Raw genomic sequence first — 15,716 nt, forward strand, 5'->3', positions numbered from 1 at the left:
CAGATGCTTTGCATTCGCATCAAACTGAGGGCTCTGATGTTCTTAGGCATCAAAGACCAGTCTGCGTCTGTCACTTCTCTGACTTTGAAGTCTACGAGCGCTCTCTGTATGGGAGGATCAGGCAGGGGACTTGGAACAAGGCAGGGGGATGGGATTCCAGGTGCCTTGCCTCTTATTATGGCTCAAACTAGGTACTTCCCTTTATCAAATAATAATAATGAAAAAAAGATGAGCATCTCTTTCTCTGCTGTTTTTAACCACGGAGCTGTCTGAGAACTTCAAATGTGACAATGTGAATATTCCAAGGAAAAGTTCAAGTTTACTTTGAAGTTTACTTTTAAGTACTTTGAAGGCAAGAACAGAAATTTTAACTTAATTTGCAAACATCTGGCTAGTGTTCATCTGGCAGTCTTCTTAAAAGATTCTGTTGGCACCCTGAGACCCCTCTCATTTTCCAGACCAAGTGTTTGGTCACCATGGGGTGATCAGGGTACATCTTTCTGTGATCAATCTTACAATCTGGAAAAAAAATAATTTATATTAAAGCAAATACTAATATATCATGGGCTAGAATGCAAAATTATCATAAACTCTTTTGGAAAGGGAAAAAGACATTGACCATTTGAGTTTCAATATTTCTGACCCTGCCACACACATAGAAATAACAATTGAAGCTCTTGAAGAGAATGATACGTTGAAAGAGAGAGTCTGGTAAGTAATTTTTTCTTAATTAAAGTGTAACTTCCATAAAGTGTAGATTTTTTTTTTGGAGATGGAGTCTCACTTGGTCGCCCAGGCTGGAGCGTAGTGGCATGGTGGCTCATGCCTGTAATCCCAGCACTGCAACATCCACCTCCCAGGTTCAAGCAATTCTCCTGCCTCAGCCCCCTGAGTAGCTGGGATTACAGGCGCACGCCACCATACACGGTTAATTTTTATATTTTTAGTAGAGATGGGGTTTCACCATGTTGGTCAGGCTGGTCTCAAACTCTTGACCTCAGGTGATCCACTGGCCTCGGGCTCCCAAAGGGCTGGGATTACAGGCTTGAGTCAGCGCACCTGGCCAGGATTTTGAGACATTGCGGGCTTTATGCAAACAGTTTCTTCTTCTGTCTTGGGCTTTCTCCAGTAGGTACTTTTTTTTTTTTTTTGAGGGGAGTCTCGCCTTGTTGCCTGGGTGGGAGTGCAGTGGTGCAATCTCAGGTACTATCTCTCTTTTTGAGGGCTCCTTCTTGAGTTGATATTTCAAAATATTTATGTGATGCTATTAGGTGAGTTAATACATAAAGGACTTTGGCCAGGCACGGTGGCTTATGCCTGTAATCCCAGTACTTTGGGAGGCCGAGGCGGGTGGATCACCTGAGGTCAGAAGTTCAAGACCAGCCTGGTCAACATGGTGAAACCCCGTCTGTACTAAATATACAAAAATTAGCCAGGCGTGGTGGCGGGCGCCTGTAGTCTCAGCTGCTCAGGAGGCTGAGGCAGGAGAATCACTTGAACCTGGGAGGCCGAGGTTGTAGTGAGCTGAGATCATACCATTGTGCTCCAGCCTGGGCAACAAGAGCGAAACTGCGGCTCACAAAAAAAAATAACATAAAATAAAGGACTTAGAACAGTGTACATAGTAGCTGGGCGCACAATAAGCCCTACATAATGAGAGCTTTTTTTTTTTTTTTTGAGACAGAGTCATGGGGTTTCACCATGCTGGCCATGCTGGTCTTGAACTTCTGACATTGTGATCTGCCAACCTCGGCCTCCCAAAGTGCTGGGATTACAGGCGTGAGCCACTGCGCCAGGCCAATGACAGCTATTATTATGAGATGCAGAAGTGAAAAGAAGGCTTTGTCATTTCTGTCATAATAATTCTTTTTTTTTTTTGAGACAGATTCTCATTCTGTTGCCCAGGCTGGAGTGTAGTGGCACGATCTCGACTCACTGCAGTCTCTGCCTCCCGGGTTCAAGCGATTCTTGTGCTTTAGCCTCCCAAGTATTTTTTTTTTTTTTTTTTTGAGATGGAGTCTCGCTCTGTCTCCCAGGCTGGAGTGTAGTGGTGTGATCATGGCTCACTACAACCTCCGCCACCCAGGTTCTAGCAATTTTCCTGCCTCAGCCTCCAGAGTAGCTGGGATTCCCGCCACCATGTCTAGCTAATTTTTGTATTTTTAGTGGGGGGGTATTTCATCATGTTGGCCATGCTGGTTGTGAACTCCTGACCTCAGGTGATCCACCTGCCTCGGCCTCCAAAACATCATAATAATTCTTTCTTTTTTGGGACAGAGTGTCGGTCTGTCACCCAGGCTGGAGTGCAGTGGCGTGATCTCGGCTCACTGCAACCTCCATCTCCCGGGTTCAAGCGATTCTCCTGCCTCAGCCTCCCGAGTAGCTGGGACTACAGGCACGCACCACCATGCCCGGCTAATTTTTGTATTTTTAGTAGAGACGGGGGTTTCACCATGTTGGCCAGGCTGGTCTCGAACTCCTGACCTTGTGATCCACCCACCTCGGCCTCCCAAAGTGCTGGGATTACAGATGTGAGCCACTGCGCCTGGCCCATCATAATAATTCTTGAAGGTAAATATAAAAGCTAGGCAGGGCGGGGTGGCTCACATCTGTAATCCCAGCACTTTGGGAGGTGGAGGCGGGTGGATCGATCACAAGGTCAGGAGTTCCAGACCAGCCTGGCCAACATGGTGAAACCCCGTCTCTACCAAAAATACAAAAATTAGCCGGGCGTGGTGGCATGCGCCTGTAGTCCCACCTACTCAGGTGGCTGAGGCAGGAGAATCGTTTAAACGGGAAGGCGGGGGTTGCAGTGAGCCGAGATCGCGCCACTGCACTCCAGCCTGGGCAACAAACCGACACTCCGTCTCAACAACAACAACAACAACAAGAATATATATATAAAAGCTAAATTTTGGCCAGGCGTGGTGGCTCATGCCTGTAATCCCAGCACTTTGGGAGGCCGAGGTGGGCGGATCACCTGAGGTTAGGAGTTCGAGACCAGCTTAGCCAACATAGTGAAACTCCGTCTCTACTAAAAAGACAATAATTAGCTGGTCGTGGTGGTGAGCGCCTGTAATCCCAGCTACTCGGGAGGCTGAGGCAGGAGAATCACTAGAATCTGGGAGGCTGAGGTTGCAGTGAGCCAAGATCACGCCACTACACTCCAGCCTGGGCAACAAGAGCAAAACTCCATCTCAAAAAAAAAAAAGCTAAATTTCAAAATAAGGGAGGATCGCTGGGCGTGCTGGCTCATGCCTGTAATCCCAGAATTTTGAGAAGGGGAAACAAGATGATCACTTGAGGCCAGGAGTTCAAGACCATGGTGACAATACAGCGAGACCCTGTCTCTATTTACAAAAACAAAAACACCATCCTCGGCAACATAGTGAGACCCCTGTCTCTACAAAAAAAGAAAAAAGGAAAATTAGCCAGGTGCGGTGGGGCACACATGTAGTCCCAGCTACTTGGGAGGCGGGGGTGGAAGCATTGCTGGAGCTCAGGAGGTTGAGGCTGCAGTGAGCTGTGGTCACACCACTGCACTCCAGCCTGGGTAATATAGTAAGACCCTGTCTCAAAACAAAACAAAAACGTAATTAGCCGGGCATGGTGGCTCACGCCTGTCATCCCAGCTACTCGGGGGATCGCTTGAACCCAGGAGGTGGAGGTTGCAGTGAGCCGAGATCGCACCACTGCACTCCCCATTAGGCAACAGAGAGAGGCCACCAGGCCCAGCTAATTTTTTTGTATTTTTAGTGGAGACGGGATTTCTCCATGTTGGCCACGCTGGTCTTGAATTCCAGACCTCAGGTTATCCGTGGCCTTGGCCTCCCAAAGTGCTGTGATGACAGGCGTGAGCCACAGCGCCTGGCCAGCGAGGCTCGGTCTTAAAAAGAACAACAAAACAAAACAAAACAATATAAAGGAGGAGCGTATTTATAGTTAGTTTGATTTAAAAATTGGGCGGGCGTGGTGGCTCACGCCTGGAGTCCCAGCACTTTGGGATGCTGAGGCGGGTGGATCATGAGGTCAGGAGATTGAGACCATCCTGGCCAACATGATGAAACCCTGTATGTACGAAAAACACAAAAATTAACTGGGTGTGGTGGCACGTGCCTGTAGTCCCAGCTACTCGGGCGGCTGAGGCAGGAGAATCCTTTGAACCAGGGGAGTCGAGGTTGTGGTGAGCTGAGATCGCGCCACTGCACTCCAGCCTGGTGACAGAGCGAGACTCTGTCTCTAAATAAATAAATAAAATAAAATAAAATAAAAATCATGGTTAATTTATCAAGGTCTCTATCAAATTTACTTTGAAATGATTACAGTCTGTCATAACTTGCTGACTTCCTTGTACCTAAAGAAATTTAGCAAGTGCCTTTTCTTAGTGTCATGCATTTATTAACTGAGTACTTATTATATGGTAGGCACTGCTATAAGCTGTAGAGTATCTAGCCAGTCAAAAAGGAAAAAATTCCCTGCCCATATGGAGTTTACTATCTAGTGTCATCTCCACTCTTACTGTTAACACAGCCCCAGAGATTTTACTTTTACAAATAAATTCTATCTTTGTCTTACATTCGTGATTTCCTTCCACTTCTGACATGTCTTACAGCTGAAGGATTCAAGAAATGGTGTAGCACAAGCCAACCCTCGTCTCAGTTCTGAGATGAGTGGGTAAAATGTGAAAGGAAAGAAAGAAATGAAAGGCACAGAGGTGGAACATGGTTTTGCTGAGCCCATTCTCCTTTCATAAATCACACACAGGATCCAGGTGCTAATGTGAATGTTGAAATAAGCGGATTTAGCAAGAACTGCTGCTTTGGCTTTTTTATATCCAGAACTAAAAAAGAACTGAACCATGTAGTTATCATTTGACGTTTACTAACTATACCAGCAATATTGCCTCCAAGCTGTGTTGCCTGGTGTTTCTCTTAGAAATGCTAAGTTGCTTGGGCAATGGTTTAAGGAGGGTGTCTATACCTTAGTGATTTATTTTGGTAATTCTCAAACTTTTCAATACAAAAATCTCCTTTTCTAAAAAGAATTTATAGTGTCTGATATTCACCTAGGGACATATATTTTGAAAGCTATTGCTTACAAAGCCAGGATATTGATTTAAATAATAAACAATTCTATTTTATTTATTTATTTATTTAGAGACGGAGTTTCACTCTTGTTGCCCAAGCTGGAGTGCAATGGCGCGATCTCGGCCTCCCAGTTTCAAGCGATTCTCCTGCCTCAGCCTCCCGAGTAGCTGGGATTACAGGCGCGTGCCAGCACGCCCAGTTAATTTTTTTGCATTTTTAGTAGAAACGGGGTTTCATCATGTTAGCCAGGATGGTCTCGAACTCCTGACTTCAGGTGATCCGCCCGCCTCGGCCTCCTAAACTGCTGGGATTACAGGCATGAGCCACCGCGACCGGCTTTCAAAAATGTTTAATTGTACAATATCCTCCTGCTTTGCTTTTTTTCTTGTTGTTGTTCTTGGTGTTGGGAAGTCAGGACGTGGGATGGGAACACAATGAAAATAGACAATATTCTGAAGAAAATGCATCTCGTGTCCCTTTCAGGTTTGAGCAGTCCACCTCTCTACACCTGGAGGCGCTTTTGCTGTCCAAGTCTAGCGGCGCGCGCACTTAACCCCTCCCTCCCGTCTAGCCCCGCCCCTCAACTCCTGTCCGCTAGAGTCGTCCGGCCCAAGACCAGGGCGGGTTCTCGCTGCAATCCCACAATTGGCCACAGGGAGGTGACGGTGGCTGTAGAAGCCGAAGGGCCTTCCCCTAAGTAGGAGGTGGCGGAAGCGGAAAAGGCGGGACCTAGGGAGCACGTTACGTCCGGACGCGTCGGTGGTAGAGCTGGGTCTCCGAACCTGAAACCGGGAGCTTCCTGCTCGTGTTCGCTGTTGAGAAGCTACCCGCGGGGTTGTAGACTTCGGACCTCATGGCAGAGATAATTCAGGAACGCATAGAAGATCGGCTCCCGGAATTGGAACAGCTGGAGCGCATTGGACTGTTCAGTCATGCGGAGATTAAGTGAGAGAGGGTTGGGGAGAGGGAAGAGCTGAGGCGGCCTGAGGGGAGGTTGGGAGTGTGTGGCAGGGGCTGGGTGTGGGGACGCTCGACCTGTGTTTACTTTTCCTAACGTGGCGGAAGCCCATTTCTCGTTTTCGGTGATGTCCAGAATTAATTTTTCATTCGTTGCAAGGTAATCCGTCCGCCTACTTCCCCATCAGACGTTTTGACAGCCCTTCATGGAGCCGGGTCTTAGGGCTGTAAAGGTGATAAACCCAGGATTCCTGCTCATTAGGAGCTAATTGGGCAGAGTGTGGTGGGGGAGACAGACAAATTAAATATTTTGATAACAGTGTACCGTAAGTTGATCGTAGTACCTTGTACTGCTGTAGGGATGGGAACAGAGTGCTGTGAGAGCCCAGGGGGAGTGGATAAATTCCTAACTAGACTTGAAGGTGGGGACCATTGAAATCAGTTTCATATGCTACTCCAGAGCCTAACTACAGCTCCTGGCACATAGGAGACATTCAGTAGCGTGTTAAAATTATGTTTAATAGTTTTTGATGGTTTCTGTGACTGTTGCTTTGTTTTGCAACGTCTGAATGTAGTAATGTGACTCAGAGCTTCAAAGTAAGCATTCGTTAATGAAACACAGAACAAAGCAGTGTGGACGCTTAGAAAGTGCTCAGTTAAGGTTAATGTTACCATTACTAAAGACACCTGTCTTGCACATCTTGCATTAAATTCTCCTAATATATATTTGTCATATGTTCATTCCTTAGCTAAGGACTCTGAATCTTCTCCCATAAGTCCTTCGTAGTAATAAGTCTTTTAAGGCAGACGCAATTTAGATTTTTAAAAAAATTTACATGTTGAGAACTCAGAAATAAGAGGAATTTCGGAAAGAAATTTATTATTAAAATTTAAGTGACCTGAACTTGGAGTAAAAGAAGTCTTTATTAATACCAGCCAGGCGCTGTGGCTCACGCCTGTAATCCCAGCACTTTGGGAGGCCGAGGTGGGTGGATCACGAGGTCAGGAGTTCGAGACCAGCCTGGCCAATATGGTGAAACCCCGTCTCTACTAAAAATACAAAAATTAGCTGAGCGTGGTGGCGAGCGCCTGTAGTCCCAGCTACTCGGGAGTCTGAGGCAGGAGAATCGCTTGAACCCGGGAGGCTGAGGTTGTAGTGAGCCAAGATCATGCCACTGCACTCCAGCCTGGGCGACAGAGCGAGAAAAAAACAAAACAAAAAAAAACACCATACATAAATGGTATAAAGTTCTTAATTGTATTTGCTTTGCTGGTGGGAATGTCATTGGTTTTGGGAGTTGATTAAGATGATTTTCCTGAAAGTTTAAAAATGAATCCTGATACCCTTAAGAACACAAAAGTAACTGTGTAAGAGAATACTTTTTTTTTTTTGAGATGGAGTCTCGCTCTGTCGCCAGGCCAGAGGGCAGTGGCGCGATCTCGGCTTACTGCAACCTCCGCCTTCCAGGTTCAAGCAATTTTCCTGCCTCAGTCTCCCGAGTAGCTGGGACTACAGGCACGCACCACCACGCCCAGCTAATTTTTGTATTTTTAGTAGAGATGCAGTTTTACCATGTTGGCCAGGGTGGTCTCAGTCTCTTGACCTCTTGATCTACCCGCCTCAGCCTCCCAAAGTGCTGGGATTCCAGGCGTGAGCCACTGTGTCCGGCCGATAATACTTTCTTATGAAAGATAACTCTAGGAATTTCGTATTTTGAAAAACATGTTTTAAATATATTCAAAATAAACTTAAACGTTTAATTTTTGCAGTTTTCAAGTGAAGTTTAAATGGCTTTCTCCTCAGGGCTATCATTAAGAAGGCTTCCGATCTAGAGTACAAAATCCAGAGAAGAACCCTTTTCAAGGAAGACTTTATCAATTATGTTCAAGTAAGTGTGTAATTAATAATTTCTTTCTTTTTTTTTTTTTTTTTTTTTGGTGAGATGGCATCTCACTCTGTCACCCAGGTTGGAGTGCAGTGGTGTGAATGGTGTGATCTCTGCTCACTGCAACCTCTGCCCTCCAGGCTCAAGCGATTCTCCTACCTCAGCCTCCTGGGTAGCTGGGACCATAGATGCATGCCACCATGCCTGGCTAATTTTTTGGTAGAGACTGGGTTTTGCCACATTGCCCAGGCTGATCTCAAGGGATCCACCCACCTTGGCCTCTCAAAGTGCTGGGCTTACAGGTGTGAACCACAGTGCCCGGCCAATAATTAATAATTTCATTACTTTTTTTTGAGGCAGGGGCTCGCCTTTCACCCAGGCTGAAGTGCAGTGGTGCCATCATGGCTCAGTGTAGCTTCCACCTCCTGAGCTGAAGCCATCCTCCCACCTCAGCCTCTGGAGTAGCTGGGACTACAGGTGTGTGCCAGTATGGCTGGCTAGCTTTTGTGTTTTTTGTAGAGACAGGGTTTTGGCATGTTGCCCACGCCCAAAATGCTGGGATTACAAGTGTTTGTGAGCCACCGGGCCCAGCCTTACTTTTTTTATTTTTGTTTTTGAGACAAGAGTCTTGCTCTGTCACCCAGGCTGGAGTGCAGTGGCGCGATCTTGGCTCACTGCAACCACTGCCTTCCGGGTTCTAGTGATTCTCAAGTCTCAGCCTCCTCAGTAACTGGGATTACAGGCGTATGGCACCACACCCAGCTACTTTTAGTAGAGACTGGGTTTTGCCATGTTGGCTAGGCTGGTCTCGAACTCCTGGCCTCAAGCAATCCACCAGCATCGGCCTCCCAAAGTGAGTGCTATGATTACAGGCATGAAGCATCATGCTCGGCCCTAGCCTTACTTTTTAATCCCTTCACAAATTGATTGATTGGTTGATTAATTGAAATAGAGTCTCTCTGTGTCACCCAGGCTGGAGTGCAGTTGCACAGTCTCTGCTCACGCTCACCGCAACCTCTGCCTCCTGGGTTCAAGTGATTCTCCTGCCTCAGCCTCCCATTCCTTCACAAATTTAAAATCAGTTCTAGAATGATGAGCTTAACATCAATTTTTTTTTTTTTTTTGAGATGGAGTTTCACTCTTATTGCCCAGGCTGGAGTGCAGTGGTGCGATCTCGGCTCACTGCAACCTCCGCTTCCTGGGTTCAAGCAGTTATCTGCCTCAGCCTCCTGAGTAGCTGGGATTACAGGCGCCCACAACCACGCCGGCTAATTTTTGTAGAGACAGCTTTTCACCATCTTGACCAGGCTGGTCTTGAACTCCTGACCTGGTGATCCACCCGCCTCGGCCTCCCAAAGTGCTGGAATTACAGGCATGAGCCACCACGCCCGGCCAACATCAATTTTTTAAAAAAATTAAAAGAATTCCAGAAACGTTCATTAGATAGATATTTCTGAAAAGGAGTAGCATTGGGAGTAGCATTACTCCACTAAGACTGTAGTCCTGGCCAAACTGAACTTACTTTTCCCCTCCTCTTTCTCTCTTGTCGTTTTCTTTCTTTTTTTTTTCTACTGGGTTTGTAGATCAGAGATTGTCAGAGACATAGTGTGTATCAGGACTTCAGCAAGAGATTTGCCTCTTGGTGAGCAAGATAGAGGAGAGTGAATGTGATGAGTGTAGAGAATTGAAAAGTTACTGCTTGTTTATCTATTGTCTGTCCACTTGGAAAGAGGTGTACTGCAAGATTTTTTCATCTTGTAAATGCATGGAAGGTTTGAATAAAGAAAAATTATGTCAGACCAATTTTCCAATGGGGGAGAATAGCTAATATGTTGGATGACGGAATCAGGATTCAGAAAGAACCAATAACAAGATCACATGTTTATAAGACTAGAAGTTTTGGTTGGGCATGGTGGCTCATACTGTAATACCAGCACTTTGGGAGGCTGAGGCGGGCAGATCACCTGTGGTCAGGAGTTCGAGACCAGCCTGGCCAACATGGTGAAACCCCCATCTCTACTAAAAATACAAAAATTAGCCGGGTGTGGTGTTGGGTGCCTGTAATCCTAGCTACTCAGGGCCTGAGGCAGGAGAATTGCTTGAACCCAGGAGGTGGAGGTTGCAGTGAGCCAAGATTGTGCCATTGCACTCCCAGCCTGGGAGACAAGAGCGAAACTCCATCTCAAAAAAAAAAAAGACTAGAAGTTTTGAGCTTAGATTTAAAAAGACAAAAGACAGCTGAACAAACAATATATGAACCTTGGCTAAGCTATTGTTTTTGGAAGAGGTCCTATGAGTAGGTTGCTCACTCAAAATGAGCCAAGACCATATTATGTCAAAAATAGATTTTTTTTTTTTTCCAAATAATACACTCACTCTTGCCCAGGCTGGAGTGCAATGGTGCGAGCACTCATTGCAGCCTCGAACTTCTAGGCTCAGGTGATCCTCCTGCCTCAGCCTCCCAAGTAGGTAGGACTACAGGCTTGTGCCAGATGGCTGGCTAATTTTCTTATTTTTTGTAGAGATAGGGTCTCCTTATGTTGCCCAGGCTGGTCTTGAACTCCTGGGCTCAAGTGATCCTCCTGCCTTGACCTACCAGAGTTTTGGGAATTACAGACTTGAGCCAGTGTGCCCAGCCAAAAGATTTCTTAAAGCTAAATTAGACTGTGAAAGCACAAACCATGAGAGAAAAGACTGATTGATTTGATTGTGTTCAAAATACAAATTTCTGGAGGGGCGTGGCGGCTCACGTGTGAGACAGGCAGATCGCTTGAGCCCAGGAGTTCAAGACCAGCCTAGGCAACATGGCAAACCCCATCTCTACAAAAAATACAAAAATTAGCTGGGCATGGTGGTGCACACCTGTAGTCCCAGCTACTCTGGAGGTTGAGGTGGGAGGATCAGTTGAACCTGGGAGGTGGAAGCTGTAGTGAGCCATGATGGCGCCATTGCACTTCAGTCTGGGTGATAGAGACCCTGTCTCAAAAAAAAAAAAATTTTTTTTCTGTGCAAAAAAGACACTACAAATAATGTGAAAATACAAGCCACAAAATGTGAGAAAATATTTGCAACACATAATTAGAACTACATATACACATATATAAAGAACTGTAAATCGAGAAGAAAATGAAAACTAAAAAGAAAAATGGGCAAATCATGTGAACGTGAAAGTCACAAAGGGGAAACATCACTTGTAGTTAAACTTATGAAAAGACATCAGCCTTATCAGTAATTAGTTAAAGAAAGATTAAAACCAGGTGTAGGGGCCGAGCGCGGTAGCTCATGCCTGTAATCCTAGCACTTTGGGAGGCCAAGGCGGGTGGATTACTTGAGGTCGGGAGTTGGAGATCAGCCTGGTCAACATGGTGGAACCCCATCTCTACTAAAAATACAAAAATTAGCCAGGCAGAGTAGCACGTACCTGTAATCCCAGCTACTGGGGAGGCTGAGGCAGGAAAACTGCTTGAATCCGGGAGGCGGAGGTTGCAGTGAGCCTAGGTTGCGCCACTGCACTTCAGCCTGGGCGACAGAGCGAGACTCCATCTCAAAAAAACAAACAATAAAAAAAAACCAGGTGTAGGACTGCTTTATATTCATTATAAGAGCAAACTTTTTTTTTTTTTTTTCTTTTTTGAGATGGAGTCTCGCTCCGTCACCCAGGCTGGAGTGCAGTGACATGATCTCGGCTGACTGTAACCTCTACCTCCTGATCAGTCTCCCAAGTAGCTGGGATTACAGGCATACACCACCAGCCTCGGTGAATAGGGATATAGCTAAAGGGATAATGTTGAGTAGAAATATGGATTGATGGGCCGGGCACGGTGGCTCATGCCTATAATCCCAGCACTTTGGGAGGCCAAGGTGGGTGGATCACTCAAGGTCGGGAGTTTAAGACCAGCCTAGCCAACATGGTGAAACCCCATCTCTACTAAAAATACAAAAATTAGCCGGGCATGGTGGCAGGCGCCTGTAATCCAAGCTACTCGGGAGGCTGAGGCAGGAGAATCTCTTAAAGCCAGGAGGCAGAGGTTGCAGTGAGCCGAGATTATGCCACTGCACTCTAGCCTGGGCGACAGAGGGAGACCCTGTCTCAAAAAAACAAAACAAAACAAAAAAACCTATGGATTGATGGATGTAGCATGATACCATTTATGTAAAATTTAAAGGCATTCAAGACATCATTATAATAAAGTCCAAAGTCATATTTGGGAATGATAACAAAGTCAAGGTAATTGCTGCCTCTGGAGAGGGAGAAGAGTAGAATCAGAGATAGGTACATAGGTAGCTTCATTTTTATATGAACTGTTTTATTTCTAAAAAAGATTTGAAGCAAATGTAGTGCAATGTAGGTTTGGTGTAGCTGCATTGTAGCTGCATGGGGTGTTTTATATGCTTGAAATATTTCATGGAATAATTTTTAAGTGAAGCATGTAATTATAAGCTTGTTAATTCTGTTTAAGTTTTATAGCTAAGTGAATTTTAAGTGAGTTCTAGACATTTATTGTAAATTATGTGATAGCACATTATTTTTTATTTTATATTCTCGATTTTTGTTTTATGACTTTAACTAAATTTCCAGTATTTAAAAGGTTTTAGATTTTCTAGCTTCTCATTTTTTTGTATGTTTTTCTTTCATAGTATGAAATTAATCTTTTGGAGCTGATCCAGAGAAGAAGAACAGTAAGTAGAAGATTTTCTAGAAGTTGGAGAAAAATACAGAACTAAGCAGTATGGCTGTATAGTTAGGACTTGTGTTTGGGAGACAGTGTTGATAAAACTGTGGTGATGTGCCTATAATGGATATTTGTAATTATTTGTTTGCTTCATCAGTACCATTAAGTGGTCAAGTAGGAATGCTGTTTTGGACAAATATGATTAAGTTGAGGCTCTGTTTTTTTTATGTCCCCCTTTAGCGCATTGGATATTCATTTAAGAAGGATGAGATTGAGAATTCTATTGTACACCGGGTACAAGGTGTTTTCCAACGTGCCTCAGCAAAATGGAAAGTGAGTGATCAAGGCATCCTTAACTTTCTGAGATGTGAAGATAAGTATTATACATATTGTATTAGGGATTCAAATGCAGTTTTCTATTTTTATCTTGGGTATCTTTATACTTACTCTAATGATGGTATCATTACACAAAACATTTTTTGAGCCACTTAACAAACCAGTAAGAAAATTGATCTTATTACCTTATAGTTATTCTATGAGGACAGTGCTGAAAACAGTGTATTTGATACATTACTAAGGATTGGAAATTTGGGAGATATTTGTATATATTTGTAAGTACACTGAAGACTTAGAGCTAGAAAATAAATGGTTATGTAGGGGCAATACCTCAGAAACTTGATTTTTTTTCTTTTCTTTTCTTTTTTTTTTTTTTTGAGATAAGGTCTCACTGTGTTGCCCAGACTAGAGTACAGTAGGGTGATCTCGGTTCACTGTAACCTCTGCCTCCCAGGCTCAAATGATTCTCCCACCTCAGCCTCCCCAGTAGCTGGGATCACAGGCGCATGCCACCATGCCTGGCTAATTTTTGTATTTTTGGTAGACATAGGGTTTCGTCATGTTGCTTAGGCTGGTCTCGAACTCCTGGGCTCAAGTGATCTGCCCACCTCAGCCTCCCAAAGTGCTGGGATTACGGGAGTGTTTGGGATTGGGTATATTATATAAGAAGTATTTTGGATTCTTGGGAATGACAAATTTTATATTGCTACCCCAGATTGAGATTCTTTAAGAACTGCATTAAACCAACTGGATAGATAACAAAGTTTTTTTGGAGCATTGTGAGTGGGAGTTGGGGGAAAGGTTGAATTATCATAGTTAAGAGATCTGAGGCCTTTGTGAGGAAGAGCCAGATAGGATGAGAGGTGACTGGATTTTCTGAAATCTGCTGCTTTTTTTTTTTTTTGGTGGGGGATGGAGTTTTGCTCTGTTGCCCAGGCTAGAGTGCAGTGGTGTGATCTTGGCTCACTGCAACCTCTGCCTCCCAGATTGAAGCAATTTTCCTGCCTCAGCCTCCCCAGTACCTGGGACTTCAGGCACGCACCACCGCGCCTGGCTAATTTTTGTATTTTTAGTAGACAGGGTTTCACCATCTTGGCCAGGCTGGTCTCAAACTCCTGACCTCAGGTGATCCACCTGCCTCAGCCTCCAAAAGTGCTGGGATTACAGGCCTGAGCCATTGTGCCTGGCTTTTTTTTTTTTTTTTTTTTTTTTTTTGAGGTGGAGTCTTGCTCTGTCACCCAGGCTAGAGTGCAGTGGCACACAATCTCGGCAGCTCACTGCAACCTTCGCCTCCTAGGTTCAAGTGATTCTTCTGCCTCAGCCTCCCTAGTAGCTGGGATTACAGGCACATACCACCACACCTGGCTAATTTTTTTTGTTTGTTTTTTTGAGTTGGAGCTTCCCTCTGTTGCCCAGGCTGGAGTGCAGTGGCCCGATCTCGGCCTCCCGGCTTCAAGCGATTCTTCTGTCTCAGCTTCCTGAGTAGCTGGGATTACAGGGGTCTGCCACCACGTCCGGCTAATTTTTTTGTATTTTTAGTAGAGACAGGGTTTCACCATATTTGACAGGCTGGTTTTGAACTCCTGAACTCAAGTGATCAATCCACCTTGGCCTCCCAATAATCTTTGTAATTTTAGGTTAGGTGGGGTTTCACCATGTTGGCCAGGCTGGTTTCAATCTCCTGACCTCAAGTGATCTGCCCGCTTTGGCTTCACAAAGTGGTGGGATTACAGGTGTGAGCCACCGCATCCAACCTGAAATTTGCTTGTTTTTAGCAAAATTAATTAATGCAAAGGTGTATTATATGTAAAGGTCAAATTTGGGCAGCTTACTACATTGCTTTTCTTTCAGGACGATGTTCAACTTTGGCTCTCCTATGTGGCTTTTTGTAAGAAGTGGGTGAGTAAAGCCATGCATGTCTTGCTTCCTCTGACTGTCTTTTTGTTAATCTGCCCTTTAAGCTTCATGCCAGATGTTTTTTCCTGAAGTGTAGGGTTAACATGAAAAAAGAACCCAAGAAGGCGGAACATCAATATAACATTGGATATCTGAATGACTATGGTTTCCAATTCAATTGAAAAGAATATAATTTTTACGTGTATTTGTTCAATATAGTTGATTTTTTAAAAAGATATTTAAAGTGTTTAGTGGTTTAATTGAGGTAGAAAATTTTGAGGGTCTGTGTTCGTTTATATATCCCTAGCAATAGCATGTCATGCTCCATTGGATTTTACAGTTGGTAAAGTTAGGGTACATATTACTTAGAGAGTAAGATCAATGATTTATCTGTGCAGGAAGTAGAAATATTTTCCTTTTTTACAGGCTACTAAAACTCAACTTAGCAAGGTATTCTCTGCCATGTTGGCGATTCATTCCAACAAACCAGGTATGGTGAAATCTTTGTCAATTTTTCTACATTTTATTTAGACTCAAGCCATTTTGGATTTTATTTCGATTGGTGAATCTAAGAGAAATTATTTTGAGGACTTGAGCTTAGGCAGTTGGCCTCAGCAGTTTTTCTTACTGAATAGCTGCCTCGTAGTTCACCCCTGCCTACTATATACTAGTTACTGTCCTAGGTGTTGTATCTGCAGGCAAGAAGGACTGTATTTCTTTTTTTTTGAGACGGAGTCTCGCTCCGTCGCCCAGGCTGGAGGGCAGTGGCGTGATCTCGGCTCACTGCAACCTCCGCCTCCCAGGTTGAAGCAATTCTCCTGCCTTAGCCTCCTGAGTAGCTGGGATTACAGGTGCCCGCCACCACGCCCAGCTAATTTTTG

General features: G+C 44.6%; 1 protein-coding gene across 4 annotated transcripts in view; it reads left to right on the top strand.

The window, feature by feature from the left end:
• Positions 1-5,630: 5,630 nt before the first annotated feature.
• UTP6 (UTP6 small subunit processome component) overlaps positions 5,631-15,716 on the top strand; it is a 38,866-nt gene continuing 28,780 nt past the window's right edge. For 3 of the 4 annotated variants that reach the window (XM_016932054.4, XM_016932055.3, XM_016932053.4), the window contains exons 1-6: positions 5,754-6,032; positions 7,849-7,933; positions 12,569-12,610; positions 12,844-12,936; positions 14,791-14,838; positions 15,262-15,325. In XM_016932054.4, the coding sequence (XP_016787543.2) occupies positions 5,941-6,032; positions 7,849-7,933; positions 12,569-12,610; positions 12,844-12,936; positions 14,791-14,838; positions 15,262-15,325 (424 nt within the window). In that variant the 5' untranslated portion in view covers positions 5,754-5,940. Of the gene's footprint in view, positions 6,033-7,848; positions 7,934-12,568; positions 12,611-12,843; positions 12,937-14,790; positions 14,839-15,261; positions 15,326-15,716 lie in introns of all 4 variants that reach the window. The other variant, XM_016932052.3, reaches the window with a different exon arrangement.

This window comes from Pan troglodytes, chromosome 19 (genome assembly GCF_028858775.2).
Source record: "Pan troglodytes isolate AG18354 chromosome 19, NHGRI_mPanTro3-v2.0_pri, whole genome shotgun sequence".
Classification (NCBI taxonomy): Eukaryota; Metazoa; Chordata; class Mammalia; order Primates; family Hominidae; genus Pan; species Pan troglodytes.